The 18,543-nt window shown below is 41.6% G+C and overlaps 1 protein-coding gene across 1 annotated transcript in view; it reads left to right on the top strand.

The window, feature by feature from the left end:
• The first annotated feature begins 476 nt into the window (after positions 1 to 476).
• sim2 (SIM bHLH transcription factor 2) overlaps positions 477 to 18,543 on the top strand; it is a 98,118-nt gene continuing 80,051 nt past the window's right edge. Inside the window, exon 1 of the mRNA XM_060833207.1 lies at positions 477 to 991. Coding sequence (XP_060689190.1) covers positions 817 to 991 — 175 coding nt within the window. The 5' untranslated portion in view covers positions 477 to 816. The remainder of the gene's footprint in view (positions 992 to 18,543) is intronic.

Genomic DNA, 18,543 nt, shown 5'->3' on the forward strand with positions numbered 1-18,543 from the left:
AGCAACAGGACAGGGTCAGCGCGGATGACAACTTATTCATTCAGCCAGAGAACTGAGCAGAGCACAGATAGCACCCACCCCCAAATCCAGCAGCAACATCCTCCGCGTGTTACGCAGCAGGAAGCTGCCCATTGGGGATGGTGACCGGAGACAAGCGCAGCGCAGTCTGGCATCTCATCTCGACCAGTTCGCTCAGCGGACCCAGAGCTCCCCTCTGAGCGCTGCCGCCTTCCCCTACCGTGCTCTCATGCTCAGCGTCGGATGGTCGGAGCTGGCCCCGCGGCTCCGGCGACTCACCCTCCGTCCCCGCCGCCCGGAATCAGCCGACAGGCAGCGGCACCCGCCCGCTCGATCTGCCCCCGAGGCAATCGCTCGGAGCTAAGGGCAGGTTGAATCAGGAGGGGAAAGGGGAGGGGGGGGGCGGTGTGGTGGGGTGTGGGAAATCACCGTGAAAGGAAGTCACAGCAGGACGAAAGGGGCAGTCAGTACTCGCCCAACCTGAGTGGGAAGTGAACGCTACAATTTCACTGGGAATGAGCCCGGAAACTGAGTCTGAGGGAGAGAACAGACAAGATTGAAAACTCCAGCTCTCCCAGAAGGAAGAAGTGTGCAGGTCTCAAAGACCATTATTTACAGAAAGACTTTGAAACGTCTAAAGTGTTATTTTTAACCAACGCATAGAGAGAGGAAGACAAACTTTCTCAGACACACATTTTTTTTAAAAAAGCAACAATAAAAGAGACCCTAACGGATGTTTTCGGGGCGACAGGGCAAGTGTATTTATTATGTCAGTAACAGTCCAGTCAAATAGGCGAGATGAAGGAAAAGTCCAAAAATGCCGCGAAGACGAGAAGAGAAAAGGAAAATGGGGAATTTTACGAGCTGGCTAAGTTGCTGCCTCTACCGTCGGCCATCACCTCCCAACTGGACAAAGCCTCAATCATCAGACTGACCACCAGCTACCTCAAGATGAGAGCTGTCTTCCCCGAGGGTAAGTAATGGCTGAGAGAACAGGAAAGCAAACAGTTTGTCAGAGGGTCTGCCTGCTCACCTTGCTTGCCGGTGTATTATGCTTTAAAGTGACTTTTCTAATTGAAACCACGGCCTTTCTGTTAAAAAGGAACTCATTTTGTTTTAAAATTAACTGTTGCAAAAGTTCAATTTACAGCGGAAGTTGAGCATGTTCTACAGCTGTGTTTCAGGATACATTAAAGCTGTCAAGGACAATCTAGGAATTAATATTTTTAAAATGAGAATATAAAAACATCGACCTCTTCTAATTATGTACTAGAGGTCGAAGTACTACCGTATTGCGATTGTTATAGATTATGAATCACTTTCTACTTAAAAGTCATTTTTTTCTGTATACTATGCCTGAGTTTATTCCAATATTTTCCAAGTTCATATTATGTGCTGACGGCACATGAATAATGTCATGTGTAATTTCATAGTGAAACAGTCTTTCAATATATTCTGCACCATTCTCATCCCTTAACGTGATGGCTACCGTAGTGTGTCATTAATGATTGTGCTTTATCTAACCAAATCTAATTTTTTGCGATCGCTCTCACTGCGTGTGTCTGTGTGTGCGGGTGTGAATGCTGCGTGGAATTCAGCTTGCAAACAATTCATGGGCTGTGCACAGAGCCCGCGTGAGTGTCGTGTGTGAATGGGCCTGAAATAGAGAAAGATGGACAACTCTCAGGATGTCTCCGTATCCAGGAAGATCTCGGCTTCCAATCTCGGACTCATTTGGGTTTCAATTTTATTTTGGGGCTGCAGAGTGAAACCTGAAGGATTCTTGATGATGGGCGAATTGCGTCTGTGTGTGTTCCTGCATATATTCGTCCGCTTAGATTTTAAATTTTCTCCCCAAGTAAATATTTCAAATTCTTCCAGAAATCACCTACAGCACTTTAATAGAGGTACATATTGGGGCAGATACAAATTAAGCACTTGGGTCACGCAAACGCGCCGTGGAGGTGAATTGCTTTGTTCGCTCAGATGTTTGTATAAAAGAATGCACGTGATTCAGTATTCCTTTTGAAAGCCCTTACCATGGTCAGAACGAGCGAGCATCGCCGACCTCCACACCGCCCCAGAACAGATGCTTTGCTCTCGGCCTGCAGAGTTAGGTCCCGCAGTCTCTGAGCAACCACACCACACAGGTGCACTTCCTTCAACGGGAAACATGCACTAACCAAACACGAAATAGCATTCTTTACCGGAGGAGAATGTAGCGAGCTCGGCGAGATTGTGAACACCGTTCAGAATTACGATTTAAGCAACGTGAAATATGTCACCGGTATTTTCCGAAGAAATGTCGTTCAGTCTGGGGAAAGATATAAATAACAACTAATATATGTATACAAGTATGTGTATATATGTATATGTACTTATATATGTTACATATGCAGTTATACATATATAAGTTTCTTTATATCTTTATATCTTTCCCCAGACTGAATGATATTTCTATGGAAAATACCGGTGACCTATTTCATATCAGAAAGCATGTGCTATTCTTCCGTTAAAAAAAATATTCTGCAAAGCACCAAGGGAGAAAACCCTGGAATTATGCCCTGATTTAAATAGAATCAAGTTTGTCTCTATATGTCTCCCATGCACTTGGAATTCTATAGTTAGAATCGCCACATCATGATATAGAAGCTCAACATTTTGCAATATATAGGAATCAGAGGTCGGATACAGCTAATCTCAAATAGGATCAGGTGCTGATTTGTTACCGAGTCATTGTGTACACTGACATCGCAATAAAATCCTGCGCCCTAAAATTTTCATTAAATCCTGGTTAATGTTCGATGAATAACTAAATAAACTGACAGGGCCCGCTCGGTGATATATGTGACCGATTTTGCTCAGTGTGAAATAGAGGCTCCTAAATGACAGGATGCAGTGGACCAAGTCAAGGTAAAACCACAGCCGTCATTTCAGATACACAATAGAGATTGGGAGACCTCCATCACACCAGCACAGTGTCAGAAAGAATCATTATTCTGAGTTTATTTTGCAACCATCGTGATATTTAAGATGAATTAAACATCTTTATAGGCCGGACAAAACATTATAGACAATCCCAACATTACTAAAAGCAGTTATTTAATCTGAGTTATAGGTTGCATGTTGAGCAATTATTAAAAGCCAGCATTGTTCTCAAACATTCAAGCTCATTTTTGTACAAGCGCTTGTTGCGTATTTAGACGCAATTCTGTCGGCATGTCTGTTATGTAAAGCTGTGTTTAACATGAGATGATGACACATTTATATGTGTTTTACAACATGATTTTACACAAACCGCACTTTGTATGTATTCTATCGGATTTCCTGCTAAATTAAGATGTAAAACGGCGTTGTGTTGGAACTCCGTTAAATCTTGCCCTCGCCTTTCCAGAGAGGTGCAGTCTAACAGCTGGGCGCGGCCAGGGTAACTTCGTGTGCAGCGTTTCAACTGATCGCCTTTACACACACAATTTCCCCATACTTAAGCGCAATTCGAGATCGGCAACAAACTCTGGCCTCGCCACCGACGCTCATATCCCTTTAAAGATTTTTTTAAAGGGGAAAACATAATTCAGAGAGTCGTGTCGTCGACAGTAATTGTTTATCTTGGGGGCAACATGGAGGTGAGATCACCTTAATGACTAAAAGAGTGTTTACAAGTCCATTTCTAAACTATCTACTAATCTATAACTGCGATTTAGTCTTTAAAATAACCCATATTTAATGTCGGTTTCCATGACAGAAGAATAACGTAAAATAATTTTGTTTAGGTTTGACGTTAAGTGTATCATTCCTAACAATACCTCTTTATATAGGTTTTAACAATCGACAATGTCCCTTCTGGAGTACCCTTTCTGTCTGAAAGCCTTTCCCCTTAAAATGTGGAGCAACAATACCAAATATTTATTGTGAAATAGCACCTTGCACCAGGCACTGCAAAGTCTAATGCAAAAAACAAGACAGATCAAATGCATCTTTCCTAAGGTATGAACACCGACCAAAAATAGCTCATCTTCGTCTCAGATCATTTGATTGATTATCTCAGAGTGAAACCATATTTCCGCCTTTTGTAGGGCTATTCGTATTCTTCCTTATTTCATTAAACATCGAAGGTCTGTGGCTAGATTCACAGGTAGATTATTAAATGATTAAACCAGCGATATTTCGACCCACAAAACTGTACGGCCAGAACAGCGGTCTGCTATTGCTGCAGTCCTTTGTTAAGAAAGCAATTCCTCCACTCCATTCCCAGCAGTCTGTTTCATTAGCCGAGCCTATTCTTCACATACCTTCGTTAAACCGCTACAAAACGTACAGTTTTGCAAAATAAAAAGAGAGCGGCAGTTGCATCGATTTCATGTAGATATTTAACCCGCTTTGTAATCTAAAGAGAGATGTAACATCTATAAGATAGCTATTCTCAGTTTATTTGAGACGAATGTGCCGCTGCAATTTGCATTCTGATGCACTCTTTTTGTGACAGAAAGGCGCCGCGGAAGAACCCTATAAGTCAATACAGCAGCTATATCAAGTATAGTTTGTATAGAGATAGGCTAGCTTTTATAATTGGCCACATATAAGTTGCAAACAATACAACACAACCGAGCACTACTTTAATCAGACCATTTCATTTAAAACCAGGCAGTACACTGCACCATGACTCAGGGAGGAATCTGAAACGATCAGTGTCAAATTTTCGAAACCACCTTTTCCAAAGGAGCTGTAACCGCACAGAAAGTGGCCTCTGTGAGATTTCTCGGAGGCGCGATGAAGCATCTGCTCCGATCAACTCTTCGCTCGTTTCCTTCTGTTCAATTAGTAACTGGAATTTATAACAGATCTGACCAGGCCAATTTTGACAGGATACATTGTATTGCAGTGTCGAGTGAAATCATTTAAAATTGTTTGGCGTCTTTGAAACGTTCATTTCGTCCGTTTTAACCTGGAAGTACAGTTGGCATCAATAGAATTTCTACTCCAGTTACGTGTCTATGAAGTCACTCCAATATAATTTTTAGGGTTAGACGCCCAGGGACTGTGGGACCACCCTCAACTTTCACTCCAGGCAGCTTGCGGGTTCTTCGCCAATGGCGGTGCATACCCTGCACTCTCTGGCAAAATACAACACGGTGGGTCATTGCAATGATGGTGCCAGGGAGCTGGTGTGAAGTCAGTGTACTAAATCAGAAATCTCTGGCAAAGCTCAGCAGGTTTGGCAGCATCTGTGGAGAGAAATGAGAATTAACGTTTCGGTTACAGTTCTGAGGTAGGCTCACTGGGGCTTATGCTCGAAACGTCGAATTCTCTATTCCTGAGATGCTGCCTGGCCTGCTGTGCTTTGACCAGCAACACATTTGCAGCTCACTGGACTTGAAACATTAACTCTGATTTCTCTCCACTGATGCTGCCAGAGCAGCTGAGTTCCTTCAGCAATTCCTGCGTCAGTTTCTGATTTCCAGCATCCGCGGATCTTTTGGTTTTTATTTCGTGAAGTTAGTGTGTTGTGTGGATACAGTGTTCATTACTTCAATGTAACACTTCATTGCCCCTGGTTTCCGGGGTTGGGTTTGAGCTGCTTTCAGAATGCAGTTGACAAGTTCCCACTCACCCATAAGTGTGGCATGGATTGATGGGTCGCAACGTAGACAAATAATCACCTATCCATGCATAAGCCCCGATCAGATGGAAGGTCTCAAACCTCCTTTGCATGGGACTGTTCATGTGGGCATCGATGAAAGTTAACAGCCCTCAGGCCGGTGAGGAGGCTGACAAGAGATGTGGTCACATCTCACATGATACTAAACATTTGATTTTGTTGTTTAATTCCACTTTTCGGGGAGTACTCAAAGAGCAGTAATACTGCCAACCTCCAATTCATATAAAGGAATTGCAGGTGGCCTTCATCTGAGTAGGGAAGTGGGGGTCTTAATGGCGTTCCAGCCGCCGTTTGCTTTTCCGCTGCACTTAAACTAAATGGAGTGAAAAGCTGGGCTAACTGGGCTCCTCTCTGTTTGAATTTGCCAAGTGTGGTATAACTGCAGACTCCGTGTGATGTGCCCATACAGTCATTCGGCTTTACAAAAGCTGAATTTCTAAGATACATTAGTTCTGCAGACACTCTCAAACATTGATCATCAGCTCTGATGAAGAAGAGTATCTAAACTCTAAACATTCGCTTGCTCTCTCTCCCTGGATGCTGTCTGACCCGCTGGGATCTCCAGTATTTGTTGCTTTCAGGACAGATTCCAGCATCTCCAGTAATTTATTCCTACTTCCGGAAGTCGAACCAGTCTAAAACCGTTCGTTTAATACATTGCTTACATTTCTTGGCCTCTGTATGACGGGAATCATATTTATCTTGCCCAGTGCCCTACCCAACTATTAAAAATGTAAATATTAACTACTTAAGTTTAGGCCAGGCAGATTTAATGGTGCCCAGGGGGCTTGGTAAATGAGGTTTAACACTGCGTTGGATTTGCATTCGAGATTAGCAGCAGAGTAAAATGGAAATACTTGGCATTAGCGCGAAACTGCAGTACAAATGCACCCTTGATACAATCCCGATAGGGTAAAGCCTGCTGCTTTAATGTGTAGGAATTGCTACAAGCGGTGCCTGTTGGGCCCACGTATGTACACAGGCCTCCAGCTACAAAGGGGATGCATTGAACAAAGTGTCATCTGTTGGCACCGGGACATCCATGGTGTTGTCCCCGCTGTTGTAGTCAATATCTATCCCTGAGTTAACATCAGCATAAATAGGTGACCCGCTCTGGCGTGATTGCTGTCAGTGAGAAACTGTGATGTAGTTGCAACATCACAACATTGATTGGATTTTAACATTAATTATTTATTTTATTTCACTTTGAAGGACATCGTGGTGTCGTGAAAATGATGTTTAAAATTATTAATACAGCGGTTTGCTTTTTTATATAAGAATTTTTTTAAATGCTGGCCACATAAAATTACACACGTGAAGGCAGGGACAAATATGTACATATGTTTTGAAGCACAAACACACCAGCCACCAGACTACTTTAATCCGCTTATGGGATGTGCGCACCTCTCTAAGCCAGTATTTATTGCTCATCTCTAGTTGCTCAATGGGTAGTAACAGTCAACCGCATTGCTCTGTGTCTAGAGTCACATGTAGGCCAGACCAGGCAAGGAGGATAGATTTCCTTCTCTAAAGGGTACATTTAACCGGATAATGATTACATTGATCGCCATCAGACCATTTTTAAAATTAAGTTTTCAATGAAAGTTTGTTTATATAATCCACCGCAATATTGAATTCAATTCCATTGGCCATTGTGGGATTCGAATGCTTGTCTGTAGATATCAACAGAGATTCAGTCATGTCACCACTACCTTCCTGCTTTCTCCTCCCCTTCCACGCTCCTTCCATCCAATCCTTAAATAAAGATCTGCGTCCAATGCCTGTACTGACCACACATACGTATAGGTTAATCATGATCACATCTTTTCGCTGTCCTGTGTATCTTAAAGTCGCGAAAAAGAATATTGCTTTAAAATGATGAGCTGAAACCCTTTTTAGAGCTGTTAATTATAAGCCAGAATTCAGATCATTAAGATGAAGTCTCATTTTTACTGCTCTTTGTTTTGGTTGATGATGGAAATTGGCATCTCTGAATTCCTTATGGAAACACTGTCATAGAAAGTGCAGCATGAACCTGCAAGGCAGAAAACGACATACAATAAATTCTTATTGTAAATCTCTTTCGAATGCACAGAGACACTATCGCTAAATCTGGGATTATACCTTTCTGCACCGACGCGGACCTATCAACATTGAATCCTGTACAGAATTTAACTGAGTGATAAATTTGCCTAACTACTTTAAAGTGCGTTCGTAATCCATTATGTGAAATGCCTGGAGGGGATGGTTGTGTTTATATTGATACGAATGAGTGTATGAGAGTCTACGCACGAGTTCACTCCCGCCGAATTCATTAAGGCAACAATCAATGTACTCCTTGAATACAAAATCTTTCAGAAAACTTTCCACACAAAGGGTACCTCCAATGATCTAGCAGATTGAATAATTATTTTACAAATTTATTTCTCTGGTTTCTGATTCGTCAGGGAGCCTGTTAAAAGGCAGATTCTGGTTAATGGTGAGACAGTGTTGGTCAAAAGGATGTTCGCTGCTTTGGTTAAGCAGCAAGAAGTTTATAATGTGAGAGTACAACGCGAATTTTCTCCACAAAGTATTTATTGCAAAGAACCTTGTTCTTTGCTTTCGCGAATTTTGAATAGTTTCCTAACTCCAACTGTAGGTTGGCTGTGAATTGAAGTGATAAATAATGTGGCCAGCGTGAAATAATCTAATCCCGTTTTTCCAAGGTGTTTTTTAAATATGAAGTAAAAAAGTGCCGAACGTTACATAATCCATCTGCAGTAAGAAAAAAAAGACCCAATTTCCTGATTGAATTCCTTTGCAATTTACCGATCTACCTGCAATTATCTTTATAAGATCTTTATAAACTAATACAAACTTAGAGGCAATATTCAGAAGAAGAAAATCTCTGCTGTGACAGTTATTTTAATCGTAATTGATGTGATTTAAACTCTATGTTGCAACCACATAATACCGAAAGGGTTAAATATACACAACTGCGAAATGGACGGGCACATGCAGCAATCTGAACTGAAAGAAAATGCTGTTTTTTGCAGGTTATTTGGCATTTGAAAGATGATATATCCTGAAGTAAGTTATTAAAATTTAAATTTTGTCTTCATGAATCAAAGTGACGATCAGCGCGATCACCATTGATGCCTGAGTGGGTGTGCAGAGCAGTGTGGTATTTGTAACATTGGGAGACGTGTTTAGAATATTCTGGGTCTGTGTTATTAGCTGCATGGCTTTAACCTTCTTCAGCAATAATGAACGGCAAGGTGCGAGCCCTTCTCGTTGCACTGTGTGTGAGCTTGCAATTCGATGGGACAATCCGGTTTTGTTATGCCATGATTAAAAAGAATGAATCCGGGTATAAGTTAACAAAAAGAGAGAATGATGATAATCACACTAGCAGCAAGAAGCAGTGAGATCCAGGTTCTGAGTGCCTGTGAGCGAGTTACATGAGTAACAACATTATTTAAAATGATGTGGAGGTGCCGATGTTGGACTGGGGTGTGCAAAGTTAAAAATCACACAATACCAGGTTAGCTTTCGAAGCTAGTGCTTCCAAATAAGCCTGGTGCTGTGTGATTTTTAACAGGTCACATGATGAGAAAAAATGTTTATTCGTAGTAAGATTCTGAGTGGGTTATGCAATGTCAAAAGTACAAGGGGGAATCTGTTCGGGGGACTCAGTAAGTCAGGTCGCGCCTGTGGAGAGAGAAATAGCGAACGTGCACCGATTGACATGGGCAGTCCTGATGAAGGGCTTTTGCCCGAAACGTCTATTTTCCTGTTCCTCGGATGCTGCCTGACCTGCTCTGCTTTTCCAGCACCACTCTGATCTAAACTCTGGATTCCAGCACCTGCAGTCCTCACTTTCGCCTGTGGGAACGTTAACTCGGTTTCCCTCGCTAGTGATGCATCGCTGAGCTTCTCCAGCGCCTTTTGCTATTTCAGATCGCCAGCACCCGCTGAAGTTTGCTGCAGTCTCAGGGCGATAGTTTATGCAACGCTGTTTCCTCGCTGACTTGTGATTTTTGTTTCAGAATTGCAGCGTTCTATGCTTATGGTTTGAACAGTGGGCGATGGCATTCACTGTGGGACTCTCACAGAGATGACATCTTAGCGAGCTTTGAGAAGATGTGTAGCTCAGGTTGTGGTTCTGGATGTGGGTTTGAGTATGTGTGAGCACACTGACAGTGTTGAATGGCTTTAAAATTAGACAGATACTATGAGTGCACAACTCTCTGGAAATCAGGCGTTCACATCAGCTTGAGCCATGCAACGTTTAAGGATCAAATAATCCCCGAGCATTTTTCTGTTCGTTTCGGGGAAACGGGGGAGGGAGAAACGGTAATCGGTCACGTGACATCAACTTCACATCAGCAGACCCCTCCCCGCTCCGTTCAGATCGATCTGTGTTAATGACTGACCAACTCTCGTAGGCAGCACGGGAAGAGCCCATTCGATTAACCGCGGGCGGGGGGTGGGGGGAGGTAAAGACGGCGCTTCAACGAAGAGGTATTGGTGAGGCAGAGGTGACTACAGTAACTGATCCTTTCACTCCTGTCGCCGCTTTATCCACATGCCCTAACACACGCTTAAATACACGCTACTCTTTACCATGGCGTTTAAACGTCAGAGAAAAAACATAGGAACAAACTAAAGGTCAAGTGGCAGATTTCCTGATCCTAAAAAACAGTCGTGCTTTTTATTTCCGTGGACACTTTCCACAGTAGGTTGGGGGTGTGATCGTTATGGTGTTTTCAAAGAAAATATAAGGAAATGTCGAATCTTTTACTTTCTGTGTTTCCTGGAATTAAATTGTCATAGTCGATGAAGTTAAGTGACAGATTTAGGAATGTTACACCTTCCGAGAGTCCTCGCTTTCTCTGAACCTTTAGCCGTTGCTGCAGGAGTGAACAATTAAAGCTCACTCCTTCGGGGCAATGTCACAGCACAGAGCTCTTGAAGCGAACTTGGAAAACAGAAAGGTGGGGAGGGGGGAGGGGGAGGGGGCGGTGGGACAACCAGCCTTGCGTTTTAACCTTTGGAGCGTGAAAAAAGGAAGTAAGGGAACGGCCAGAAAAACACAACAGCTCAATCATATATGGGACTCAACGGCGGCAGTGTTTGAACGCCCGGTTTACCTACAACACCTTCCTAGACTGTTTGCATAAGATAAAATAAGTGGCGAAGTGAGAGAATCAAACACTGTACATACATAGATTGAGTATCCGATACGGTCATTTATTATGTTACAGCCCATCGATACATCAGCGATGGCCTTTGACATATTCACACGTGTTGTCTGGAAGTCTCATTCCTGTCTGAAAGATCGGGACAGTTTATTTGTACTGCGCTTAGTTCTGCCCCATCCTATCACTTGCAATATTGTCAGGAGGTGTAATGAATGCTGAATACGGCCAGATTAGATATTGGACTTCATTACTGACTGAAGGACAAAGGGATTTAATACCAATTCGAACATGTCAAGACAATGACAGCAAACTGCTTATCAGACAACGACAACTTTTTAGGCCATCCATGGGAGGGAAGGGGGTTGGAATTAATAGAAACTTGGTATAAAGCGACCCTTGATTTTGTTTCTGGACTTTTTCTTCTATCTAGCAATCCTTTCATCATAATTCACGTCTTTAATTCAGTAAGACTATCTCGACAGGTCTCTGGTAATCCATCAATCATGACCAAAAGACCTAGCAACCAAAGATTTGCAGCCTTAGCACAGGTGACGTTCAGTTTGTCCTCCTCTCCATCACACTTCAACTGAGTTGAAGCCAATTTAAAGCACGACTTCTCCAGGCAATGTTTATGAAATCCCAGTGTACCCCTCACACTCCGCACCGAATTCGAATTTGATATACTTACTGATATCACGTGTCTATCCTTAGGCTCCAAACTGCAATCCAGTTCAAATGAAAACACACCTAACCTCGCCCATTTCCTAGTTCTTCTTCTGTCGATAGACACGAGATTAAAAGACCTTTCCAAAAAAACGAATAAGGCCGAATGCCCAAAAGCCAACGCGCCTTTATCGTCTTCCAAAATAAGGGTGAAGTAATCTTTATACTTTTGGAGAGAAATATCCTCATAAAAATGTGAACTTGTTACAGTAACACAAGTTGAAGCACAGAACCAGGCATTATTTCGAACAGCGAGGCTATTTAAAAATCAACCATGGTTTTTCGAGCAAGCTTCATGTCAATTAGTCAGGGTAAGTTTAGGGGAATGGGTCTGGGTGGGTTGCTCTTCGGAGGGTCGGTGTGGACTTGTTGGGCCGAAGGGCCTGTTTCCACACTGTAGAGAATCTAATCCAATCGAATTTAGTCTAACGGAGATTTAGGTGCACGGCAGCGTTACTGCATTTAAACTAAAGAAAATAAACTGTCCACAATGATCAAAGCTCCTTTTAAATATTTGATGTGTCTCAAACTTTATGTTTTTCGAGAACCTCGGTGGTGGGTTGTCGTCTTTTGAAATTGGATTTCCTTATTGTGCCAATGCCAACCGATTTTGGGAGGTGCTGGGTAAGGGGTCATGCCAGCCCTTAGAAAACACGTACCGCGGAGCCCCAGCTCTCAGCGTCGAGTTTCATTTTTAATGAGGTTGAGTTCAAATAATATTTTCTCAAGGACGAGGATACTCAAAGTACTTCGCAACAAAGCACCGATTCTACTGGGTCGAGTGTAGAATTTTACACTGCAGAAGGAAGCCATTCAGCACTTGACTATGAGTTAACGGGAAGAGGGATCCACTTAGTTCCATTCCCCCGTCCTATTCCCACAGCATTTTAAATTCTTGAACATTGATTCACTTCCCTTTAAAAAAACTATGATGGATTCTGGCTCAACCATTGTTGCTTTGAGGACGTTGCACTTCTAATAAGCCTGCCCCTTAAACAATAACTTTGCTCTTTCGGTGATGATTTTCAAGCGCATTAGTTTTGGCCCGACCAACATTTAGATTAGACTTACAGTGTGGAAACAGGCCCTTCGGCCCAACAAGTGCACACCGACCCGCCGAAGCGCAACCCACCCATACCCCTACATTTACCCCTTACCTAACACTACGGGCAATTTAGCTTGGCCAATTCATCTTTGGACTGTGGGAGGAAACCGGAGCACCCGGAGGAAACCCACGCAGACACGGGGAGAACGTGCAAACTCCACACAGTCAGTCGCCTGAGTCGGGAAATGAACCCGGGTCTACAGGCGCTGTGAGGCAGCAGTGCTAACCACTGTGCCACCGTGCCGCCCTGTGCCACCATCCATAAACTGGGATGTGGAGTTGCTTTCTTGAAGCACTGTGGAACGTGCAACGCTGCTGGGGAAGGAGTTCCTGGATTTTGACCCAGTGACCGTGAAGGAATGGTGATATATCTGTTCCAAGTCAGGATGGTGAGTGGTTTGGAGGGGAACTTGCAGGTGGTAGCATTCCTCATGTCCCTGCTTGTCTTTAGCTGATACAAGTCATGGGGATAGAAGGTGCTATTGTAATGCCCCTTTTTTTGCCCAAAACACCTTCTAGATATTAACCAATTGGAAATGATGTTGCCAATCTCGTCAAACTTTTATAGTGTTTGAAGATCTTGATCTTTTCATTTTTTTCTTCACAAAAAAACTCTTTTTTTTATTGATCCCATAGGTAAAGTTTCTCATCTGACAATGTTTTAGTGAATCTCTTCTGAGCATTCTTCATTGCTTGAAATTTCATGTGCTGAATATCCAAAGTGGGCACGGTATTACATGAAGGAGCAATGAGCATACCAACACACAAATTAGGATCAGGAATAGGCCACTCGGCCCCGGACCCTGCTCCACCACTCAATAAGAACATAACAGATCTGATTACCCCACATTGCCATCTTAATGCCCACCTCCATAACCTTTTACTTCAAAGGTTCAAGGCCATTTCAGGATTCTGGTCAATACTCAGTGGAATTTAGAAAAATGAGAGGGCATCTAATTGAAACTTATAGAGTACTGAATGGCCTGGACAGAGTGGACATTGGGAAGATATTTCCATTAGCAGGAGAGACTAGGACCAAAGGGCTCAGCTTTAGAGTAAAGGGAAGACTCTTTAGAACAAAGAAGAGAAACTTCTTCAGCCAGATGGTGGTAAATCATTGCCACAGAAGGCTGTGGAGACCAGGAAATTGAGTATATTTAAGACAGCGATAGATAAATTCTTGATTGTCAAGGGGATCAAAGACTAGGGGGAGAAAGCAGGAGAATGGGGCTGAGAAAGTTATCAGCCATGATTGAATGGCAGAGCAGTCTCTATGGGCCAAATGGCTTAATTTCTGCTCCTATATCTTATGGTCTTATAGTCTACAAGCCTAGCCAGTCCAACTTTGCCTCATATGTCAATCCACTGATTCCAGGTAATAGGCTAGTAAATCAACTCTGAACTAGTTTTGATGTATTTACATCATTCCTTAATTATTGTGCCCATTAATCCATATATGTTCTTACGAGGTATTGATGAGATCACATTTGTGTAAAGTTAGCATCAAATTTGCCTTTATACCCAATGTCCTTATTAACAAAACCGTACAAGCATTTTCAAATATTTTCACACAATTCAGTTCTCTGCATCCAATTCTAACGGATATTGTTTAGCCTATTTCATTAACCTAAGGTTTTGCAAAGTCGCTTGCAGTCATTTTTACAGTTAACTGTGCTCCTTCATAAAATCATCAACAAACATTCATATTATATCCAAGTACAAATGATACATGTAGTGAAAAAAATTTATTTTAATATTCCTCCTGTGGAACACTGCTAGTTACATCACTCCAGTCACAAAAAGCATTTCCTATCCCTCTATTTTTGTTCTCTCATCAAGTTTCTATTCATTCTGATATATTCATTTAACACAATGTGCATTAACACTAAGAACAAACCATTCTTACAGAATAATATCCAAATGTTTTCTCAAAATTAAATACTCACATATTCGCATACATTGTTTTTTCCTTCATCAACATTTTCTGTTAAGTTCTCCAAGAAATATTTCCAATTTGGCAGAGAGCTCTTAGTTAGCTGTTACGCATCCATCTAGGGTTTCTTGGTGAGCACAGAACTTTGCTTTATATTATGATTTTACTGGCCTGTCTATTATGTAACAAACTCAGAAATGGTTTCCATGCTCATACCTTTGTCACATTAGAGGAAATATTCTTATAACCTTATAGTTCTCTGGCACAGGGACTTAGAAGCTTACAGGCAAGGGTTCTATTAGTTCTTTGACTTTTTTCAGCATTCTGAGATGAATGTCATCAGCCTGTACACTACACCTTGAGACGTCCCCATGACCCATTCACTGAGCCCCATTATTTTTCTTCTTGCTTCTTTACTTGTAGTGTCCTATCTAACAGTGCCATCCTTTTTTTCCCATAGTTTCATTTTCATTCTCACCATAGCTTGACCATATGGAAGTTCAGTCACCGGACATGTTAAGACAGAAATTGATAGATTTCTGGGTACAAATGACATCAAGAGATATGTGAATGATGGGAAAACTAGTTGAAAGTAGATGATCAGCCTTAATCTGTTTGACTGGTGGAGTAAACTCAACTGGCTACTCCTGCTCCTTTTTTTATGTTCCTGTGCATTATAATTAATCATAATTGTAAAGATAATGTAGTCATGAAGACCCCTTCTTTATTGCTTCGCCATCTCTAATCAAAGCAATGATTTTATTTTACATTATTTCCCTTTATGTCACCTCCTTATCATTCTTTATATTCTTTCTTAGCTTTTTAATCTCATTTTGCTCGTACTCCTTAGTCTCTGCACTCAGATTTGTTTTAAGTTATTATTTGTAGACTTGACATGCCATTGTAACTTTAATTTTTTTACACACCATAAATTATCTTCTCCTTTTGCATACAACGTGAAATGTAGGAACATTTAACTTGCATCTTTCTCCTCTTCTATTTAAATGATTCCCATTCTTAGCCCCCGATCATTGTCGTCTTTATTTCCAATGTACTTATTTAGTTCTTTCATCCTATTTGCATACATATGTGCGTTTTGACAATACCATTGTAAAACTCAGTTCCATATCTGTTCTTTAGACACGATTGAAAATACCCTTTAGTATTCCCCCACCCCCTTGACAAATTGTCTGGTACCAGAAAACATACAATGGAGACTTAAGATAATTAGCAACAAATTGATTTGACATTATTATGTTTTTGGGCAGAATTCTTGTTCTTTCTACCAGAGCGTATTTAATCAACGGTCTTACTTTCAATGTTGAGAATCTATCTGAATTCTTTCAGTTAAAATAGACTTAAGTTTGCAATGGATATGCAGCACAATCTCAGCCTATCTCAGGACCGAATGTGGTCTGAACACTAATCCACACCTGCTCAACGCAATATGGAGATTAATAGGTTCTTTGGTATGGATTCCTGGATGTAAATCATTCAGCTACGGTTTCAAACAATTCATTCCAATGGCAACCTTCCAGTTCCTACAGCTCAGATGCATTGTTTGGAGTTTTTCAATTTACGACTAGAATGTGAAACTGATGGATGGTTGTTAGGAAAGGGACTCCTGTTCCAGAAAGCAAAGGGGGAGGGGGGGGGGATGCTACTGTTTGATCTTGAATTTGTGAACCCTGTAGCGTGTTAATAATGGTGGGTTTAAAGTCTCTCACCACACATTTGGGATGTGGCTGCGAGTTTCACAACCTATAAACTGCATCCTTGTCCATGCTGGTCACAAACCTTCAACCAGCAATATATTTCCAGGTCTAAGGCTTAGCGTTTTTGAAAAAAAATATGTAAATTATCGTTATTGCATCGGGTCGAGCTTCCGCGGATGAGTGCAATTTCTGTCTTAACTTCCTAATGGAATCTCAATGTACATCAATAAAACAAGAATGAATTCTACCCAAAAGACTGGACATTCATTGCTTGTTGCTGGTTCACTAGCTTTTGCAACAATCAATCTATTCGAAAATGATTAAGGAAATGACAAACAATTGCTCAGTCGGAAACAACACCATATCTATTCTTTAATAAGGAGTGTTACCAGGTGTATGCTGAACTCTGCCTGCTAGCCGTATCCATTCGGCATTGTCAGACCATAATATTGTTTTCACAGCGTTCCTGATCAGAAACTCGACACGTGAAATAAATGTCAAACTTTGCAGTTCCAACTCCATTGTATCGACATCACCTTACCCTCCAACAATCCACAAAGTATATGCTTTTCTTTGTAGAGTTCTTTGAATGCTCGACGTAGTTACACGGGGAAGAGCAGACACCTTTACTGAAAGAGTAAAGTTTACATCACACTCTGAACGTTTGGCGATTAGTAAAACGATAATTCACCGCAAAGATCAGAGGACGGCCTAAGAAAATTCGTTTACGACTGTCGTAAAGTCCAGGCTGAAACTGAAGGTGGTTGCTACTGCTTCATTATCTGGTTCCACAAATTGATACTTTATAGTTGTACTGATACTTATAGTTATACTGATACTCACGCATCGAAACAAAGAAAAATATGACGCACATCAGCACAGGAAAGGCAGACTATCCGCCGTATTAGGATCATTGCACATCGGTCAGAAATCGTGCAAAATAATTCCAGTCTTGGTCTCATCAAATGGTATCAGTTTTATTGGTAATTCATAGTGGCGTTCAGTTTGCACCGCTTGATGACTTTGAAGAGTTTTTGTAATGACAACACCATGTATTAAATTACTATGTATTAAACCTCTGAAGCCTATTTTCAAGGAAATTCCTTATCTCATGTGTATGAGAGGACATTGGATGCACGGGCATCCAATCAAATAGTTCATAGAGCTACATTAAACAATGCAAACGTCTCATCTTTCTCTACTAATACAGTATTTGAGAGAAATGTTGAACAGTTAACATTTCGAGTAGTGTCAGAACTAAAGAATGGTCACTGGACTCGAAACGTTAACTCTGTTTCTCTCTCCACAGATGCTGCCAGACCTGCTGAGTTTCACCAGCAATTTCTGTTTTAGTTCGACTGTTATACCCTACTTGCCACCAGCTCTAATATCGCAGCCCGTTTCCACTATTGAACAGATGTCATGCATGTGACACACTGAAGGATCAAAACAGTAGTTCGAAATAAGTAAGAGTATCTAGTCACCAGACTAGAAAGCAAGAACCTCGGGGTAAAAGGCTCTGGAGTATTGTCCAAACCACTGGAGCTTGGCCGAGAAGCTGCCAGCTCAAGAAACAACACGTGGTTCCATAGCAAGTGATGGAGAGTTCTCCCTGACACTGGCGTCAGTTCTAGGATGGGGCTCCACTTGAAGTTTGGAGGGGCCCAGTGGCTTAGAGGGAAATTAGGAAGAAGATTTTTAACAATCGGAATGCAAACAAAAGGAAAATAAAGCAAAGGAAATAAAACTATGGAGGTCATTGATGGGAATGGACTGATCAAAAATATTGGTTTTAAAAGATGGTGAAACTTAAACTGATGACAATTTTACAATGAATTAAACTGGACAGCAAACGTCGATAATAAAACAAAAGGCAATGATGTAGAGCAGGGACTCATTGGGATTAATGAGTCTTGGCGACAGAAAATTGAGGACTGAGAATTAAACATTTAAGTCTGTAACATTTATTTTAAAAGTAGCAAAGGAAAAGGCAAAGGAGGAATGGCATCATTTATTTGAAAAGGGCTTTTTTTTAACACTTCTTTCTTGAGGTTTGGGAATCACTGATGAGACCAGCCTAATCTTGAATGTCCTTGAGAAGATGGTGGCGCACTGCCGCCTTGAACCTCTGCACCCGGTGGTGTTCAGGGACACCCACAGCACTGTTCGGAAGGAAGTTGCAAGACCTAAAACCAGTGACAATG

The sequence above is a fragment of the Hemiscyllium ocellatum genome, chromosome 12 (genome assembly GCF_020745735.1).
Source record: "Hemiscyllium ocellatum isolate sHemOce1 chromosome 12, sHemOce1.pat.X.cur, whole genome shotgun sequence".
NCBI lineage: Eukaryota > Metazoa > Chordata > Chondrichthyes > Orectolobiformes > Hemiscylliidae > Hemiscyllium > Hemiscyllium ocellatum.